The 19369-nt window shown below is 54.8% G+C and overlaps 3 protein-coding genes across 3 annotated transcripts; 1 reads left to right on the top strand and 2 right to left on the bottom strand.

Moving 5' to 3' along the window:
* Positions 1–200: 200 nt before the first annotated feature.
* Ruvbl2 (RuvB like AAA ATPase 2) lies at positions 201–13321 on the top strand. The gene is made up of 15 exons (XM_051148523.1): positions 201–365; positions 5225–5279; positions 6598–6653; positions 6901–7042; positions 7913–8042; positions 8138–8204; positions 9896–10002; positions 10082–10175; positions 10321–10444; positions 10673–10767; positions 10855–10973; positions 12506–12625; positions 12799–12928; positions 13059–13173; positions 13258–13321. Exons 1-15 carry the CDS (start codon positions 354–356, stop codon positions 13281–13283), a joined length of 1392 nt encoding a protein of 463 aa, XP_051004480.1. The 5' UTR covers positions 201–353; the 3' UTR covers positions 13284–13321.
* Positions 13322–13556: 235 nt separating this feature from the next.
* LOC127192095 (lutropin subunit beta) lies at positions 13557–14403 on the bottom strand. Its single transcript, XM_051149432.1, has 2 exons — positions 14047–14403; positions 13557–13844 (listed from the first exon to the last, which is right to left on the bottom strand). The coding sequence occupies exons 1-2, from the start codon at positions 14221–14223 to the stop codon at positions 13602–13604; spliced, it is 420 nt and encodes a 139-aa protein (XP_051005389.1). The 5' UTR covers positions 14224–14403; the 3' UTR covers positions 13557–13601.
* A 42-nt stretch (positions 14404–14445) lies between these two features.
* Positions 14446–17114, bottom strand: LOC127192094 (uncharacterized). The gene is made up of 5 exons (XM_051149431.1): positions 16856–17114; positions 16496–16696; positions 16238–16399; positions 15586–15704; positions 14446–15398 (listed from the first exon to the last, which is right to left on the bottom strand). Exons 1-5 carry the CDS (start codon positions 17009–17011, stop codon positions 15062–15064), a joined length of 975 nt encoding a protein of 324 aa, XP_051005388.1. The 5' UTR covers positions 17012–17114; the 3' UTR covers positions 14446–15061.
* Between the last annotated feature and the right edge of the window lie 2255 nt (positions 17115–19369).

Below are 19369 nucleotides of genomic sequence, written 5' to 3'. Positions count from 1 at the left end.
AAGGGTGGATAGGGAGGAAAGCGAGCGTGGAGGACGTGTGGTTGCTACAAAAAGTGTTCTGAATTTTGCAATCGGACTTAGCGGTTGCCGGGGGAGGGGTTTTGGGGGGGACGGGAGGCTGGGGGTAAAAGGAGGAGGGGCAGGAGACGTCAGGAACCCGCCCCGGATTCTGACACCCGCCTTTCCAAGTTAGCCTTTAGGGGTGGGCGCGGTCTAGTGCACGCCCCCAGGAGGGTTTTACATATTTTATGAACCATAGAGATGACTGGACGACCGGGGAGCCTAGATAGGACAAAGTCCGCGCTCCTAGCCGACTTCCGTTTCCTCTGAGGCATTGGCGGTTGGTGTGCATCATGGCAACCGTGGTAAGTGTTGGGTGCGCATGTGGGGGACTGAGAATGACCCTCCTCACGAAGTCTGAAAGAAGAGGTTGAGGAGGACTCTTGGGTCTGAAGGAAAGAGTGACAGGGAAGATGCCTGGCTTCGAGGGAGGAGGGCTGGGGAGGATCTCGGAGTCTGAGGGAGGATGCTGAGGAGGACACCTGGATCTGAGCAAGAGCTACTGGGGAGGACGCGTGTGTCTAAGCGGGGAGAGCCGAAGAGGATGCACGAATCTGAAGGAAGAGGGCTGAGGAAGTCGCCTGGTTCTCCAGGAGGAGGGCTTGGGAGGACGTCTGGGTCTAAGGGAAGTGTTGGAGGAGACGATACCAAGGTCTGAGGGAGGAGGACTGGTGTGTGTACCGCTGTGTTTGTGGGAGGAGGGCCGGAGCCTGAATCTCTGGGTCTGAGGGAGGGGAATGGCGTCTTGACCTCTGAGGAAAGAGAAAGCTTCGTGCGGCTTTAAAATCTGACGGAGAAGGCAATTATGGATTGAGAATCCTAAGTCGGCCGGGCATGGCAACGCATGCCTTCAGTCCCAGCGCTCGGGAGGCAGAGGCAGGCGGATCACTGCGAGTTCGAGGCCAGCCTGGTCTAGAGAGCGAGTAATCAGGACAGCCAGGGAAAACCAACAACAAAAAAAATCCTAAGTATGATGGAAGAGCCACTTGGATACTCAGGTGTCTCAAATGGATGAATAGACAAGAGCCTGGGGTAGCAGCATCTCAGCACGTCCCTGCATCGTCTTACAGAAATTCCATCTTCTTCCAGAGTCTTTTGTCCCAGAGTCCTCTGAGGACCGTGAGACTAGAGCCCTGGGCAAGAGAAGCAAATGGGAACCCGTGTTGTGTGCTTGAGAGCACAGGTCACATAGACTGTGCCTGGGATCTTATCCAGAGACTATTTCTGTTGTCCAGAACCTCAGAGAGCACATGTCTGTGTGAACACACAATTGTTTGTTAAAATGAGTGAGACCACACATCCTTGGCCTGGCTTCCGCTCCCCAGACCTCCCAATTAAATACTGTTGAGCCCGGTGTGATGGCGCACGCCTGCGATCCCAGCACTTGGGAGGCAGAGGCAGGTGGATCGCTGTGCGTTCAAGGCCAGCGTGGTCTACTAAGCAAGTCCAGGACAGTCAAGGCTACACAGAGAAACCCTGTCTCAAAACAAAACAAACAACAACAAAACTACTGTGGCCTTGTGGTGGCCCCGATTCCACCCATGGTTGAGGTCAGGTGGTCGGGCTCGGAGGCAGGCACCACTACCTGCTGGTCCTCCCAGAGTCCCCACCCAGCACGCTGGTCATTGGAGGCCTCATTGTCTCGCTGACCCTTGACCCCTGCAGTCTTACTTTCCCTCACCTGGGCTCCATTATCTGGCCAGTGACCTCAAGAGGACTTCAAAACATGGCCTCCGGTGTGAAGGGGCCCTAGGAATGCCAGGAGCCACGTGGACAAAACACTGCGGACTGTGGCTCCCTCATCAGCCTGGTGACAGATCCACAGCCTCCACATTTTGAGGGTTGTACTCCTCCTCCCCCCCCCCAAGACAGGGTTTCTCTATATAACAGATCTGGCTGTCCTGGAACTTGCTTTGTAGTCCAGGCTGGCCTTGAACTCAAAAGTCTGCCTGCCTGTGCACCACCACAGCCCAGCTTCTTTTCTTTTTTGGCATTTCAAGACAGGGTTTCTCTATGTAGCCTTGGCTGTCCTAGACTTGCTTTGTAGACCAGGCTGGCCTCGAATTCACAGAGATCCACCTGCCTCTGCCTCCCGAGTGCTGGGATTACAAGCGTGCACCACCACGCCTAGCTCTTTTTTTTTTTTTAATACTTTATTTTTATTTTATATGCATTGCTATTTTACCCACGTGTGTCCGTGGGCGGGTGTCAGATTCCCTGGAGAACTGGAGTGGCAGACAGTTGTGAGCTGCCATGTGGGTTGCTGGGAATTGAACCCTGGTCTTCTGAAAGAGCATCAGTGCTCTTCACAGCTGGGCCATCTTTCCAGCCGCGTGTATAGAATTCTTTAGTATAGTGGACTAGCCCCTCCTTTAGGGCATAGAGACAGTTCTTGAACCCCATGTGGGTACTAGGGAGCCAGCACAACTGGATCTAAGTCCCAAGGGTGTTGCTGACATGGACATAGTAGCATTTAATCTCCTTGGTGCCACAGTGTGGGCCTGGTATCTCTCCACCAAGGTTTTTCGGGTCTGAAGGCAGCAGGGGTTGGAGCTGCTACTTACAGGGCTGTAACTAACTGTTGTGGTGTCCCCAGCGCAAGCGTTGCTCAGGCTGTGTCTGCTTCCTTGTTTACTTCTCAATGCTGTGACAAACTCCTGGCAAAAGCCATGTAGGAGGGTGTCTCAGTCAGGTTCTACTGCTGTGGTAAACCACCTTGGCCAAGAGCCACTCGGGGATGCAATGTTTTGGTTTTGGTTGTTGCTTGTTGATTTTTTGGTTGGTTGAGTTTGGGGTTTTTGGTTTTGGTTTTTTGGTTGTTTTGTTTTTTTTTTTGTTTTTTTGTTTTTTTTTTTTTTTTTTTTGGTTTGGTTTGGTTTTTTGGAGACAAGGGTTTCCCTGTGGAGCCATAGTTGTTCTGGAACTCGCTTTGTAGACCAGGCTGTCCTGGAACTCACAGGGATCTGCCTGCCTCTGCCTCCTAAGTGCTAGGTTTAAAGGTGTTTTGTTTCACTTTAACAGTTTGTGGTACATTCTCTAGGAATTGAGGCAGAGGCCTGAAGAGCGCAGCTTACTCGTTTCTTGCTTCTTCTGGCCTGCTCGGTGTGCTCTCTTATATAGCCCTTTCGCACCAGTCAAAGAAATACACTGCAGATTTGCCTACAGGCAAACTTGTGGAGGCAGTTTCTCAGTTATGATCCTCTCTTCTGCTGGGCAGAGGCAGGTGGATCTGTAACTTCGAGGCCAGCCTGGTCTACAGAGCAAGATCTGGAAGAGCCAGGATTACACAGAGAAACCCTGTCTCAATAAAAAAATAAAAATAAAGATTTTCTCTTCCCTAGTCACCCTAGCTTGTGTAAAATTGACACAAATCTGAGCAGTACATAGGCTTTCTTTCATGGCTCACAGTTGGAAGGGACACAGTCCCTTATGACACTAGGAGCCTGAGGCAGCTGGTCATTGAGTCCTCACTCAGGAAGCAGAGTGCTGAATGGTGGTGATCCGTTAGGGTGGGTCCTCCCATCTAACTAACGCCCTCTCAGACATGCCCAGAGCTTTGTTTCCATGGTGATTGTAAACTCCCATCAAGTTGACAAATGAAGATGAAATGTCATAGCATCGGACACGACCCCTCACACACAGCAGGCAGGAGCTCTACCATGGATGGACATAGACTTTGCTGGGTCTTGAATTCTAACAGGGCTTTTGTTCGGCTGTGGGCGTAGAGTCTTATAGGGTTCTCTGAGGAGAGTTGGGGTTCCTGGAGCGCGTCTTTGCTTATCATCCCACGGATGGACATAGACTTTTCTGGGTCTTGAATTCTAACAGGGCTTTTGTTCGTCTGTGGGCGTAGAGTCTTATAGGGTTCTCTGAGGAGAGTTGGGGTTCCTGGAGCGCGTCTTTGCTTATCATCTCACGGCCCCGTGTGTGTAGTGGTCCATCCAGTTCCCTGCAAAGAAGGTTACCTGGGAGCCTCACAGCCGTGGAGTGTTCTGGACGTCCTTGTTCCGGGAGGAGATGTGCTGAGCGGGGCTGAGGCCTGCTTAGTTAGTGCTGTGGTCTCTCAGCTCATAAGAAACATTACAAGATGTGCAAGGGTCGACAGTTTGGATTTCTCTGTCTCTTATTTCACTGTAGCCTGGCTAGCTCCAGACTTGCAGCCATTTCTCTCACTCAGCCTCCCCAGTGGTTGTAGCCTCGCTGTTTCTCAGGCGCCTTCCAGTGTCCCCGAGCCACCCGCTAACCTCCGTCCTGCTTCTGACTTGTCACTGGCGACTTGATAGAAGAATCGCTCAACACGCAGGGGGTTGGCTTTGTTTTGTTTTCAAGGCAGAGTTTCTCTGTGTTAGCCTTGGCTGTCCCGGACTCCCTTTGTAGACCAGGCTGGCCTCAAACTCAGATCCACCTGCCTCTGCCTCCCGAGTGCTGGGAGGCACCAGGGAGGTGCAGGCATGCACCAGTGAGTGCTGGCTTTCCAGTCCCAACATGGAGTGTCTGTATATTTCAGTGTTCTTTTGGGTGTGTCAAGAATCAGAGCTTCCCTCCTCTCATGGCTGAATAATATGACTAGACCATATCACGTTCATTCACTCATCAGTCAGTGAGCACATGGGCCCGGCGCCTTTCGGCTGTTCTAAACAGTGGTGTGCTGGCTTTGTGGGGATCTCAGGAGCCCAGATGTTCTTGGACGTGTTGACTCCCGTCTCTCCTCTGTGAGAGAGGACGGTGCTGGCTGGCTACTTCAGGAGCATAGATGCACAGGAGGCCCCTGGTAGATGTTTGCTGAGTGAGCTCAGCGCTGTAGCCTGTTGAACTGCAAACACGGAGTCCAAGGGGCGCCAGGGGGTGTGGACTGCACTCTTCGAGGGACGTGTGCGTACACACTGGTGACCAGAGCACTGGCCTGAGAGTCTCCTTGCCATCGTCACAGAGCCCACAGTCATGGGGACGGGCGGGTCCCCTCATCTGTATACCTGATCATGTCTGTCCTGGGCCTTCTGTAGTGGGGCTGCTGGCCCTGCCATTAGTGACCTCCCAGCGTATGGAGGTGACTGCTGTTGCCTGCCTCTGGGGGTGGGGTAGGGGTGGCAGCAGGACCTTGAGGGAGGAGATGAAAAGGGGACAAGTGAAAATCTTTTGACACATTCATCCTCCTCATCTGCAGGCGGCCACCACCAAAGTCCCTGAGATTCGGGATGTGACAAGGATTGAGCGAATTGGTGAGTGGGCAGGGTTCGGGGGAGACCACTACTACTGACTGACAGACAGACAGACAAGGGTGTGGTGCTGCCCTGGTTCCAGGCTGTGCTGCTGTAGGCCTGGTGCTTCCATGGCGTTTCTGGAAGTTTAAGGAGTAGCTTAACCATGTGTCGTGTGTGTGTGTGTGTGTGTGTGTGTGTGTGTTTGTGTGTGTGTGTGTGTTCATATGCTCCCTGAGGGTGCACAAAGCCTGCTCAGTCATGGTGTGTCTCAGGCCCCAGGCCTGCAGAACACTCGGCAGGTGGCCATCAAATTCATGAGCTCTCACCCTGGAAATGTCCTGTGACCCCCAGCAGGTGTAGAGTCTGTCACGCTGTCCCCATTGAGGTGTTGCGGCTGGCCAGGTAGCTCCAAGGAGGCCCTCTGTGCAAGAGGCTGCACTCAGCTCCTATAAGAAAGACACAGTAGAGGGCTGTGGGTTCTGCATGCAGGCGCCTGCTGGGCTCTGATCTTTTTCTACTTAGTCTCTATGTAGTCCTGGCTGTCCTCGAACTCACAGCGATCCACCTACCTCTGCCTCCCAAATGCTTTGATTAAAGGCGTAGGCCACCACACTCTGCTTTTGTTTTCCTTCTTGGGGCAGTCTCATATAAGCCAGGCTGGTCCTGAGCTCACTGTGGAGCTGAGGATGACTTTTAATTCCTGCCTCTGCCAATACCTCCCAAAGTGCTTTGATCACAGGCGTGTACCACCATGCCTAGCTGATAAATTCTACTTTTTCCCACTCCCGGTGCTTGGGTTGGAACCTGGGCTCTCATGCAGCCATGGTGCTTGCCAAATCTCATCTCTTCCAGAAGTGACACAGCTCACTGCAAGAGTGTGGTGGCTTGGGGGCAGGGTGTGGTGGGTCTGGGGCCCATGTTCCTTTGAGCTTTGTTACAGAGCCAGTGGCTGCTGCACAGGGCCCCTGTCCCCACCTGCTCCTGGGTGGCATCTGGGCTCGGGCCCTAAGCTGTCTGCACTCTCTCCCCGTGTCCCTGTGGATGAGCCCAGAAATGATAGCAACAAGCTCTGGCTTGTCAGGGTGATGTGGAAAAACAGCACCTGAGTGCCAAGTACCAGGATCCTCCTACATCGCCTTCCGTGACCCTCACTGTTAGTTCTTGGGCCTAGTACCTGGGGCCGTGGTAGCCTCATCCATCTCTCGAATGCTGACATCTTCCTGGCCTCGTTTGACCAAGATGGCAATCTGCGCTCTGAGGGAGGCCCTTGACTCAGAGGCCACCCAGTGTTGCCTGGAGCCAACCACTTAAGTTTTCTTCCCTTCCTCCCACACAGGCGCTCACTCCCACATTCGGGGTCTAGGCCTGGATGATGCCTTGGAGCCGAGACAGGTAGAGCCAAGGGTCTGGGTGTGTGGGCTGCTGTCTTCCAGGCTTGGGCAGGGCTGTCCCTGGCTTCAGGCCTCTTGATTCTGTACTGAAGCACTTCCGGCCACTTTAGTGCTAGGAAACAGAGGCACGCCGGTCTCTGAGAGTTCAAGGCCAGCCTGGTCCACAGAGTGACGCAGGGTGTGGTGGGAATATGGAGGCAGCTCTGGAGGCAAGCAGTTCCACATACTCTCCCCTCCCACCCCTCCAGGCTTCCCAGGGCATGGTGGGACAGCTAGCTGCGCGGCGAGCAGCTGGCGTGGTGCTGGAGATGATCCGAGAAGGGAAGATTGCAGGGCGGGCCGTGCTCATTGCCGGCCAGCCAGGCACTGGGAAGACAGCCATTGCCATGGGTAAGGAAGGGGCCGATGCTCCGCTCTGTGCCCGGGACTCCCCTCCTGAGGAACTCAGTCACATAGAAGCACCAGGAAGAGGCTGTCTGGGGCCACTGAGCGGCTGGGGGTGGGTCCCCTATCTTCTTCTAGCCTCTATGTTAGGGTCACTTTGTATTGCAAGAAGCACTCCTGTACTCCAGGCAGGAAGAAAGGAAAGGCAGGCAGCACTGTGTTCATCCCTCAGCTGCCCTGGGGGGAAGCCCGGGTGCTGCTGCATTGCCAGGTCTGGCGCAGGGTGCTGTGGAGGCACCCTGGGCTGTAGAGGCTCTTTTGGGGCTTTTAAAATAACCGCCTCTGTGTCCTGTTGGCTGGCTCCGCCTCCTTAAGCGCTGGGCTCAAAGGCGTGCACCACCATGTTCAGCATTGGTCTGTAATCATTGCTGTCTTAGTAAAATGGGGGTTCTGGGACTAAGGAAGAGGATGCGCACACCCTTTTCTGCTACAGTCCACTAGTGACATAACATCACAGCTGCCCCTCGTCCTTGTCGAACTCCTGCTCATCCCTCAAAACCCTCCTCGAGCATCTCTGCCTCTGAGGCTCTCCTGACCTTCTGTCTTCTCACCCCACCTCTGCTAAGACTGCGGGGCCAGGCAGGGAGAGCCAGGCTTCCAGCAGGAGTCAGTTGGGAAGCAGCACTCCCTAGGGAGGGCTCCGTGTCACCGTGCCTCCACGGTGGCATGTGCTAAGATGGACGGCGACAGTGACTGGAGACTTTATGAGTAGGGCGGGCAAGGGGTGGAGGTACGCACGGTTCTGACGGTATCAGATAAATGCTGTGTCAGCGACCTGGGGCCAGCAGCCACAGCTGCCGGACACTGTCCCCACAGGCATGGCCCAGGCACTGGGCCCCGACACACCATTCACAGCCATCGCAGGCAGTGAGATCTTTTCTCTGGAGATGAGCAAGACCGAGGCCCTGACGCAAGCCTTCCGCCGCTCCATTGGTGTCCGTATCAAGTGAGTGACCTGTGGTGATATCCACTCTGCTTGCCCAGAGATCCGGGGTGTCGGGCCAGTCTGACCCAGGCTCTGCCGTCTGTCTGTCCCTCCAGGGAGGAGACAGAGATCATTGAAGGTGAGGTGGTGGAGATCCAGATTGACCGGCCAGCCACCGGCACGGTGAGTCTCTGACGAGTCTCAGTCCCAACACCTGCGCCCCCCATGCTCATGGGCAGCCCACCTGCAGCTGGGCCAAACCTAAGGGCCCATGTGTGTTAACCTGTTGCCCAGTTTCATGCCTTTAAAGTCAACTAGCAGGAGGTAGCATGGTGGCACACACCTGTAATCCCAGCACTCGGGAGGCAGAGGCAGGTGGTTCTCTGTGAGTTCGAGGCCAGCCTGGTCTACAAAGCGAATCCAGGACAGCCAGAGCTACACAGAGACCCTGTCTTGAAAACCTAACCAACAAACAAACCCCACTGTTTTGCTGGTTCTTCCTGTGATGTGTCAGCTGTTACTGAAATGCGTGGGGAAAGAAGTGCCTCAGCAGAGGGACGCTCTTCTTTCCTTTGCTGTGTGTGCGCGTGTGAGCCTGCGTGCGTGCGTGCAGGGATCTTATACAGAGCAAACTGTCTTTGAACTCACAGAAATCAACCTGCCTCTGCCTCCTGAGTGCTAGGATTAAAGGAGTGAGCCCCTGCACCCAGCCCTGGAGCATACATGTATATGCGTGTTGTATGTGAACTTGCTGACACATGCAGACTAGATGATGGTGGGTGTCCTGGTTTGCACAGAGCTTTTGTTTCTTTGAGACAGGCACGCTGCCATGCCTGTGCTAGCATCCAAATTCAGGTCCCTATGCTCTTACCTGCTGAGCCATCTTTCCAGTCCTCTGCCTGAACTTTGTTTGTTTTTAGCTTTTGGTTTTTGAGACGGGGTTTCTCTGTGTAGCCTTGGCTGTCCTGGACTCACTTTGTAGACCAGGCTGGCCTCGAACTCACAGCGATCCACCTGCCTCTGCCTCCCGAGTGCAGTGCTGGGATTAAAGGCGTGCACCACCATGTCCAGCTTTAACTAACCTTTTATAAAAGGGTTTGTGTTTCGTTTCGTTTTGCTTTTATTTAGTGTGTGTAGAGGTCAGAGGACAAATTGTGGGAATCACTTCTTCCTTGCAGGTTCCTAGGTCCTTAGTGTTGGTTTCAGGTGTCCCGCCCACCCTGCCGCTTTGATGGCCCAGTTTAAATTGTCTTTATTTACTGCTTGATTTTGTTATCATCAAAAAGGCTTTTTTCCTACTGTGGTCAGAGGCTGAGGCAGGAGATCTCTGGAGCCCAGGGACTCATGTCCACCCTGGATAATATAATGAAACTGTGTAAGGCTGCAAGTCAGTGGTAGGGGGCCGGCCTACCTAGAACTGTTGTGAGAATCTAGGGGCATGACTTGGTAGTACAGTGCTGGGCCCAGGGTTCCAGCCCCAAAACTACAGAAAAAATCCAAACCCAAAATGCCTTTCATTTGGGCATGAAAGAGCCACATTAAATCTGACGCCTCCCTTCACTCTTTTGTGGGCTCAAAGTGACACAGCAGCACACACTGGGAGGGTACAACTTAAATCCTGGCACCCGGGCTGGAGAGATGGCTCAGCGACTGCTCTTCCAGAGGATATGAGTTCAATTCCCAGCAACCACATGGTGGCTCATAACCATCTATGATGTGATCTGATGCCCTCTTCTGGCCTGCTGGTGTACATGCAGGCAGAGCACTGTATATGTAATAAATAAATACATCATTTTTTAAAATGTAACTAGCTCCCAAGGCCATCCCCTCCATGGGTGACATCCTCTGAGCATTTCCTGGTGTATCGCCCTCAGGGATCCAAGGTGGGCAAACTGACCCTCAAGACCACGGAGATGGAGACCATCTACGATCTGGGTACCAAGATGATTGAGTCTCTGACCAAGGACAAGGTCCAGGCCGGGTGAGCCACTGGGACAGTGAGGGTGGCTGGGGCAGTGAAGGGAGTAGGGTCCTCTCACTCTTCGCTGTTGCTCCTTCAGGGACGTAATCACCATCGACAAGGCCACCGGCAAGATTTCCAAGCTGGGCCGCTCCTTCACACGCGCCCGAGACTATGATGCCATGGGCTCCCAGGTGCTCAGCTGACCCCTCCCCTGGCACTGGGATGTTTCTATCTCTTCTGTTACCTCATGGGGTCTTGGATGCTGCGTTACCTCCTGGTGTGGGCTCCCTGGTGCCTGTGCCCTCACAGCCCTCACCCCTGCCCTTGGTCCTGTAGACCAAGTTTGTACAGTGCCCTGATGGCGAGCTGCAGAAACGCAAGGAGGTGGTACACACGGTGTCCCTCCATGAGATCGATGTCATCAACTCCCGCACTCAGGGCTTCCTGGCCCTCTTCTCAGGTCAGCTGCCCCTCCCCAGCCCCGCTGTCCCCTGCCGTCTCCCTACTGTCCCCTTCTGTCCTACCTTGTGTCTCTGCCGTCTGTCCTTTCTGGGGCATTTGAGGGTCCTGGCCCTGCTGCAGTAGCACCATAGCCCTTCTCCCCGGCATCTGTCTCTGTCTTTGCCCACCCCTGCCCCTGGACCCCCAAGTCTCCAGCTCCACCGATGCCCACCCCTGTCTTTGGCAGGAGACACAGGGGAGATCAAGTCGGAAGTCCGAGAACAGATCAATGCCAAGGTGGCTGAGTGGAGGGAGGAGGGCAAAGCGGAGATCATCCCCGGGGTGAGTGGCTGGAGCTGAGGTGGTGGGGGGGTGCAGACCTGGGGAGCGGAGGGGAGGGGAGCTCGATCTGTGCCCCATGGCTTCCAGGTGCTGTTCATCGATGAGGTCCACATGCTGGACATTGAGAGTTTCTCTTTCCTCAACCGGGCCCTGGAGAGTGACATGGCGCCTGTCCTCATCATGGCCACCAACCGAGGCATCACTCGGTGAGCAGCTTAAAGGTCTCTGGGGAGAGCATCCTCTGGGCCTCGGGGAGCAGTGGTGTCCTCGGGATAAATGGACTGTCTGCTGAGTGCAGTCATGGCTAACCTAGCACCCCCTGTACTGAGCATGCCTTCAATGTGGTCCCCACAATCCTGGGCAGATATAAAAGCTATTCAACTTGCAGTTCAGAACTGTTGGCCAAGGCACCCGAAGGTACCCCAGGAAATTTCCCCTGAGCTGAGCACAGGGGTGTCATTAGATAGGCTACTCAGAGCCAGCCATTGGGTCATCACAACCCTGAAATTTTGACTGAAAGATGCTGTGAAGTCCTGGACATGGTGGCACCCTATGTGGCCTGAGGCTAGAGGCTTTTGAGTTCTAGGCTAGTCTGAGCTACATGAACCCTTCTCAAAAGAAAACAGAGATGGTTCCCAGGTTAAGAGTACATACTGCTCTTGCAAAGGACCCGTGTGTGGGGAGCCAGGCTCCCTCTGATGGTGGTTCATGTTTTCAGTCATGGCATCGTTTTTTTTTGTTGTTGTTGTTGTTGTTTTAAGTTATGTGTATATGCTGGGTGCAATGACACACGTTTGTGATCCCAGCACTAGGAAGGCAGAGGCAGGTGGATCTCCATGAGTTCGAAGCCAACCTGGACAGCAAAGGCTACACAGAGAAACCCTGTCTCGAAAAAACAAACAAACAAAAAGTTATGTGTATATGTATAGAGGGGTATGTGCAAGTGTGCATGTAGGTGTGGACAGAGTCCAAAAGAGTGTGGCAGGTCTCTGCAGCTAGTAGTGAGCTACCCAAATTGGTACTGGGAACAAAGCTGGGTCCTCTGCAAGAACTACGTGTTCCTCACCATCTCTCCAGTCCCTCTTTTCTGATTTACTTCTATGTGCATGTCTGTGTATATGCACAAATGCTTGTGGTACCCACAGATGCCGCAAGAGGGCGTCAGATCCCCTGGAACTGTAGCTACATGTAGTTGTGAGGAAGGCAGAGGCCAGACAGTCAGCCCTGACAAGCTGGGACCTGGCTGTTTACCCACCTTCACCCCACTGCATTACCCTCCTTTCACAGAGTAGGCCAGCAAAGCTGAGCAGCTTGCCCAAAGCCATGGATTTGAAGGTGGCAGGGTGGGAGGAAAGGCCGCCTTAGACCAGAGTAGGGGGGGTGGGGGGGCGCCAGTTCTGAGGACCCCTTTGCCTGCCGGTGCTCACCTGCAATCCCCAGTCAGTATGTGTGAGTTTTTCCCCAGCCCCTGAAAGTGTGTGCCTGGTGAGTTGGATTCTGGCCGCTGTCCTGCGCCTTCCCACTGGGGAACAGCATTGTCAGATGTGTGGCTCACCTGCCTGTGACCCGAACAAACTGATACGGGTCCCATTGACATCAAGGACTGTCTGGGCTTGCTGGGACATCAGGGGACAGGACAGCCACTTGCACAGCTGGGGAAGGCTGCCCTCCCAAGTGGGCTATGATGGCCAGTGTGGTTTCCGGAAACATCCATTAACAGTCTTCCCTGACCCCCCAGGATCCGAGGCACCAGCTACCAAAGTCCCCATGGCATCCCCATTGACCTGCTGGACCGCCTTCTCATCGTGTCCACATCCCCCTACAGCGAGAAGGACACCAAGCAGATCCTGCGCATCCGGTGCGGCATTCACCCGGCCTCTGCATCCGAAAAGACCAGTGTGGCATCCTAGCCGTGGGGAGAGCTGGCGGAGGGGGTGGGGGTCAGGAGCCTCATGGGCTGTGGCTCTGAGACCCAGTGTGTGCTGTAGGGATGGGTGGGGTGATGGGCCACGTCTGTCTACCTGCCCACAGCTGTGAGGAGGAAGACGTGGAGATGAGTGAAGATGCCTACACAGTGCTGACCCGCATTGGGCTGGAGACCTCCCTGCGCTATGCCATCCAGCTCATCACAGCAGCCAGCCTGGTGTGCCGGAAACGAAAGGTTAGCCGGGAGGACTTGCGGGGGAGGTGGGCCTAGGGTAGCCCATGGGCGTGTTGCGTGGAGTTAGTGGGGGCTGAGAACCACAGTAGGGGCTCCATGCTGGCAAAAGCTGAGTCCTGCCTGTCCCCAGGGCACAGAGGTGCAGGTTGATGACATCAAGCGAGTATACTCCCTATTCCTGGATGAATCCCGCTCCACACAGTACATGAAGGAATACCAGGACGCCTTCCTCTTCAATGAGCTCAGTGAGTGCCACTCGGACTGCCACTGCGGGAGAGGGCTACATTGGCAGCACCCTGGACCTCTGACCTTTGGCTTTCCCTCTGCAGAAGGCGAGACAATGGATACCTCCTGAGCTGACACTTCGCCCCAACCACCCCTGCCCCGTTTTCTTTTTTTTTTTTTTTTTTTTTTTTTTTTTTTTTTTTTTTTTTTTTTTTTTTAAATCTTTAATTTTTAATTATACAAATTTAAATTTTTGAGATTAATCTCAGTAGCCCTGCCCCGTTTTCTACAAGTTCTGGTGACACTGTGACTTTTTATAAAATGGCTGGAAACTAGAGCTCCACCATGTCCTCAGAGCCCACAGGCAACACCCACGTGCAGTTGTAAAGCCTTTATTGGGGGGAAACACCTGCTAGCTCCAGGAGATAGAAGAGTGGGGAGGTTGGCCTCAGAGGAAGAGGAGGCCAGGGAGGTGGGGGAGGTCACAGGCCAGCAGTTGTGTCCTAGGACCCCCACAGTCAGAGCTGCTGAGCCGGCAGGGCCCACAGCGGCAGCTCAGGGCCACAGGGAAGGAGACCACGGGGTCCACACCAGGTGGGCAGCCAGGGAGATGGACAGATGCAAAACGCAGCTCACGGTAGGTGCACACTGGCTGGGGGACAGGAGGCAGGGCAGCTGGCAGCACTCGCACCTGAGCCCAGGGTGGAAAAAGTCTTCATCTGAGAGCCCTGCTCCCCACCCACCCCCCATCCCCGGCTCTGAGCTGAATGTCTACCTGGTCTTCCATACCCCCACAGCAGCTGTGATCCCTGCCCAGGTGCCATCCCCTGGACCCCACTGCCACCACCTGTCTTGGGTCAGAAGTGGTGTCCCTGCCCGTCTGGTCAGCTCACCATGCTAGGACAGTAGCCGGCACAGATGCTGGTGGTGAAGGTGATGCAGACCGGACAAAACTCATTCTCTGCGGCCAGGGTTGCGTTGACAGGCTGGCACAGGGGCCGAAGGGGCCCTCTGGAGGCCCCTGCCACACTTGGGCACAGCAGCAGCCACAGCAGCAGCCCCTGGGACATAGCCAGTGTCTCAGTCTAGCCCTGACCCGGCCTGTCCATCCCAGGCTCTGAACCCACTCCGTATAATATTGATCCTGACCTCCAGGACCCATCACCCGCCAACAAATCCATTTCCCTCCTGCTTGGAGTCCACCAGCTAGGAGCCCCGCTCCTCCCCACCCCTAACCCTAGCTCACAGGGTTGTCTAGTGGGGTCTAGTGGGATTGGGAGGCGCCCGGGTCCCTGTCTTACCTGGAACCTCTTCATTCTTGCTGCCTTCCCTACCTTGGCCACCTGGGCTTTATACCTGCGGGTTGTGGGGGTGGCAAGGCCGCCAGGCAGCGGCTGCAGGCCTGGGTAACCTAGACACTAAGCTCTTTGGGGGCGAGACAAGGTCAGGGAGGTGAGGGACTAGCTCAAGTGTCCCAGTGAGTTGGCCTCACCCTCAGCCCAGGTGTCCGGGCTCTGTTATCATAGGAAGGACCCCTGTGTCCTTCATCCCTTATGGGAAAGGGGAGGGCTCTACAGGCTGCCAGCTGTGCCCCTACGATGTTGGAGTAAACCTCAAGCTGGAGGCTAGCCCACTCTCATGCTTGGGTGCAACCGTAGAGGATATGGATTGCGTCAGCGTCAGGTTCCTCCCGAGCGGAATGGACCGCCACATTTACTAAACGTCCAACCAGAGGTAGAGCGCCGCCTCTCACCCAGCCCCCTAGAATCAGGATGCGTAGACTGAGTCCAAATGATGGGTGTAGTTTCAGCTATAAAATTCCTTGCTCAGTAAACTCTGCCTGGAGAAGGGTCCTCTGCAAGGCGAGGGAGGGGTATGTCCGGGGTGACCCGCCCACAAATCCAAGGCTCACACCAGCTCCGCCCTGGCACTCCCGTAGCGGGAATTTTCAGTGCAGTAGGCCTTGGGGACACTGTAGATGCCTGGCACTGGCTTCGAGTGGGAGCCGCCCCAGGATGGGCAAAAGTGGTCCACCCTGCAGAGCGGGTGCACCAAGGGCTTATAAGACTCCCGAGTCAGAGGCAGGGCCCCCAGGTACGGCACGGCCGGTGGCACTGGGCGTGCACGGGCTGGATAATTCCTCCGTGAATTTTCACCGAGCTCCGGTTGGCGGGAGGCCTGCGGCTTCCTCAGCCAGTCACTGTAGCTCGTGAATTCCTGCCCGAGGTATCCAGACAATTCCTTCCTGTGGGCGGGGCAGCAGGTGAGTAGCGCGTAGAGCTGCAGAGTTCGGATCTCAGGGGCCTGCAAATGGGTTCTTGCTGCCTTGGAGGAGGCCCAGTTTGGGTCAGTACTGTGGCTGCGAGGTATGCAGTTAGTGCTGCCAAGGAGAGGGGCTCGCTCACACTAGCACCGGCAGGGCGCAGGCTTACCTCTGGAAGTCACGTGCTGAGGTGGTCAGATAGGGCTGAAGGCGGTCCAGCATGCCCATCTTGCACACTGGGAAGGGCTGGCCAGCTAGCTCAGGGTTCCTCGTCCAAGGGATTAGGGCCTGAGGAGTAGTGGGGAAAGAAGTGAGATTGGTACTCTGCTAAAAGCCCTCCCACCAGTGCCTCAAATCAGGGTCCTTGGGAGCCCTGCACCCTATCCAAACACTTAAAGGTCAAGAATCTGAACTCCCGCTGCAGCCACACCCCCTCCCCAGTTTCCCTTCTGGTCAAAACAGTTAACCCTGACACCGGACATTAAGTGCATCTTGAACGACAATTCCACCTGATCCTTTCTCTCCAAGCAAACCTAATTTCATCTGCTAACCCGACCCTGTCTCAGATTATTCTAGTCTAGCTCTGGGGAGCAATTACCTAACTTAGTTCATTGCACAGGCACCCCACAGCCTCAAGAAGCATCATTTCGATGTTGCCCTGTCTCCTCCACAATTCAGGCCTCGGTCCCCTGACCCCCAATCCAATACCTTCTAGCTACACCCTCCAGTGCAAGCTGCCTCCAGGCCAGAGGCTCAATCTGGTCCCTAACCCTTTGGGCAGCCCAGGCTCCGTTCCGCAGTGCCCACGCAGTCCACTCTACCTGGGAAGGGCCCCCACGGTGGTGGTCAGCGAGCTCCAGGGGTTGGGGATCCACAAAGAGAGGCGCACTCTGGTCCAGACCTGGCAAGCCCGTGTACTGTGCCTTCGTCTCGCTGCTCTGGTTTTTTGTGATCAGAACTTCCCAGCCCTGGTGTCTTCTTAGCTACAAGAAGGTGGCCCGTGGTGAGGGAACGGGGTAGAGGGGGAGCTCCAGTGTCCAGCCCTCTGTCCCCTGGACCGCAGGATCCCAGAATTCTACCTTCTCTGCGAAAGACTTGACGCCCATTGACCGCCTTGGATCCTCGTGCTCCGCAGCCTTGGGCTGGGCACAGGGCCCACCTTTCGTCTTGGGAGTGTTTGCAGAGCCCGAGGTGGTTTCCCATCTCCTGATGACTTCATCAAAAGCCCAGATGTGGGGGTCCTGCTTCCCTGCTGCAGGCAGGGGTGCCCCGACCGTAGACTGGGGAGAAGGCGGTGGAATCAGCCCAAAGACCCACGAAGCTGTCCCCTTTCCTTCTCCAGCTCCTGGTACCCAGGCTCCCAGAGCCCTCTTTCAGACAGGAACCTAACCCTAGTCCTCTTTCCTCCAGGCTCCCCTTTCCCCCCTCAATCCTCTCACCTGTAGAGTAGGCGGAGGAAAGGACACTGTTGGGATCCTGTGGTGGGCGACCCCGCTGCTGGTGAGATGCCAGTTGGGCCAGGATCCTGGCATCCCAGTTTCAGAAATGGGGGACCAAGGGGGGCCATGTCGCAGAGCTAAAGTGCGACCTGTCATGATCCTCCCCCTTTGACGGAAGCCAAAGAGCCGGCTTGTTGTGGCCGTTGCCCCTGGTAACAGAACCCGCCCACCCTGAGCTGAGCCAATGGCGTGTGGAGAGTTCGGGGAACCCCCCGATTAGGACTTTTAGAGAAGAGGATGAGGAGATCCTAAGAAAGACCCCGCTGAAATAGATACTTGGGGAAGGGTGGAGGCTCCCTCCCTACAGAGGAGGAGGAAAAGGGAACAGGAGGTGAGGGAGGAGACACAGCAGACAAGAAGGCAGGCTGACTGGGGAAGGAGTGGGGGGCCGGCGGACGGGACCTAACGCCTCTTTCCTCCAGGGCCCCTAGCCCTCCGGCTGCCTCCTCGTCTGCCAGGCCTGCCCACCCCGGAGTAACAGTTTCCAGACAGCCCTTTTCCATGAAGGCCCAGCATCCCCAGTCCCGCCTGCCTTTCATTTGCCTGAAAACTTCCACCTGGGTATGGGGGCTGGGGGAGCAAGGGAAAGAAATACACCAGGAAACACTTAGAAAGAGGCGGGGGGAGGGGGCGGGGGCATAGTCTCCTCACCCGCAGAAAAGAGACAACGGGAAGTCAGAGAGACTGAGAAGGAGGTGGTTTGAGGGCGGGAATAGGGCCATCCTCCGAGCATCAGTGGTGGCTTCTGCCTGGCTAGTGGTCCAGGCTCACTAGGGACAGGAGAAGCCAGCCTTCAAAGAGTATGTTTATATGCCCCCCGGTGGTGCCATAGGCCTGTTACTCCAACACTTAAGGAGATTGACTTTTGAGAGTTATGAGTCTAGCCTGATCTACTCTAGAGCCCCTGTCAACCCAGGTGTAACTGCACACACCTGTGATCCTGGCATTCAAGCTTAAGGTCGGGGCTGGAGAGATGGATCAGCGGTTAAGAGCTACTTGTTGCTCTTGCAGAGGACCCAGGTTCAGTTCCCAGCAACCACACGGTGCCTCCCAACCATCCGTTCTGGCTGCTGCAGACCCCATGATGCACATAATACATGCAGGCAAAATACTCATTACATATAAAATTAAAGAAATCTTTAAAAAAATATATTCCAGTCATCCTCTGCAACATATTCCAGTTCTAGGACAGTCTGAGCTCCATGAGACCATGTCCCAAAACATAAAAGAAGGTGGTGGTGGTGGTGGTGTGTAGGTCAGTTGATGGAGCACTTGCTTAGCATGCAGGAAGCCCTGCGGCCCATCCTCAGCACTGCATACATCTCAGGCAGAGGCAGGTGGATCTCTGTGAGTTCGAGGCCGGCCTGGTCTACAGAGTGAGTTAGTTCCAGGACAGCCAGGGTTACACAGAGAAGCCCTGTCTCAGAAAATCAAAACAAACAAACAAACAAACAAACACAAAAGTTGGTCACCCCTCCACTGAGCTGCAGGAGGCCCTGTCAACAAAAGCAAAGCTAAACGAAGAAGATAGGGTTTCTTCTGCCAGTGAGTTATCCACGCCTGTGTGCACTCCCCGGATGGCTGAGCTCACTACTCCAAAGAGAAGGCTGTGTTCCTAGCCAACACTTGTCTGCCTTGGCCAGGTCAGACTTCTTTAAACCCAGGCTCCCAGGAGCTTCAAGGCCTTTCTTTTTTTTTTTTTTTTTTTTTTTTTTTTTTGGTTTTTCGAGACAGGGTTTCTCTGTGTAGCCTTGGCCATCCTGGACTCACTTTGTAGACCAGGCTGGCCTCGAACTCACATTGATCTGCCTGCCTCTGCCTCCCGAGTGCTGGGATTAAAGGCATGCGCCACCACGCCCAGCTCTTCAAGGCCTTTCTTTTTTTTTTTTTTTTTTTTTTTTTTTTTTTTTGGTTTTTCGAGACAGGGTTTCTCTGTGTAGCCTTGGCCATCCTGGACTCACTTTGTAGACCAGGCTGGCCTCGAACTCACATTGATCTGCCTGCCTCTGCCTCCCGAGTGCTGGGATTAAAGGCATGCGCCACCACGCCCAGCTCTTCAAGGCCTTTCTTGCACAGACCACATTCTCTAAGTTCTGGGCCAGTTGCTTCCAATATTTTCCCATCTGACCATACGCCCTTCCCCCACCCACCCCCCATACACACAGGACAGTTTAACTACGTAGCCCAGGCTGACCCGGAACTCAGGCAATTCTTTGTCTGTAGCTCTCAAGTATTATGGTTATGGGTACATATCAAAACACCCAGCCCCACCCCTCTCCCCTTCCTTTCATATTCTCTCTCTCTCTCTCTCTCTCTCTCTCTCTCTCTCTCTCTCTCTCTCTCTCTCTCTCTCTCTGTCTCTCTCAAGTTCTCATATAGACAAGACTGGCCTCGGTCTCCCTAAGTAGCTAAGGGTGGCCTTGAACTCCTGATCTACCTGCCTTTACCTCCCAA

Source organism: Acomys russatus, chromosome 7 (genome assembly GCF_903995435.1).
Source record: "Acomys russatus chromosome 7, mAcoRus1.1, whole genome shotgun sequence".
In the NCBI taxonomy this organism is placed as follows: Eukaryota; Metazoa; Chordata; class Mammalia; order Rodentia; family Muridae; genus Acomys; species Acomys russatus.
The sequence above is the reverse complement of the archived record's forward strand: the minus strand, read 5'-3'. Positions and strand labels throughout refer to the sequence as shown.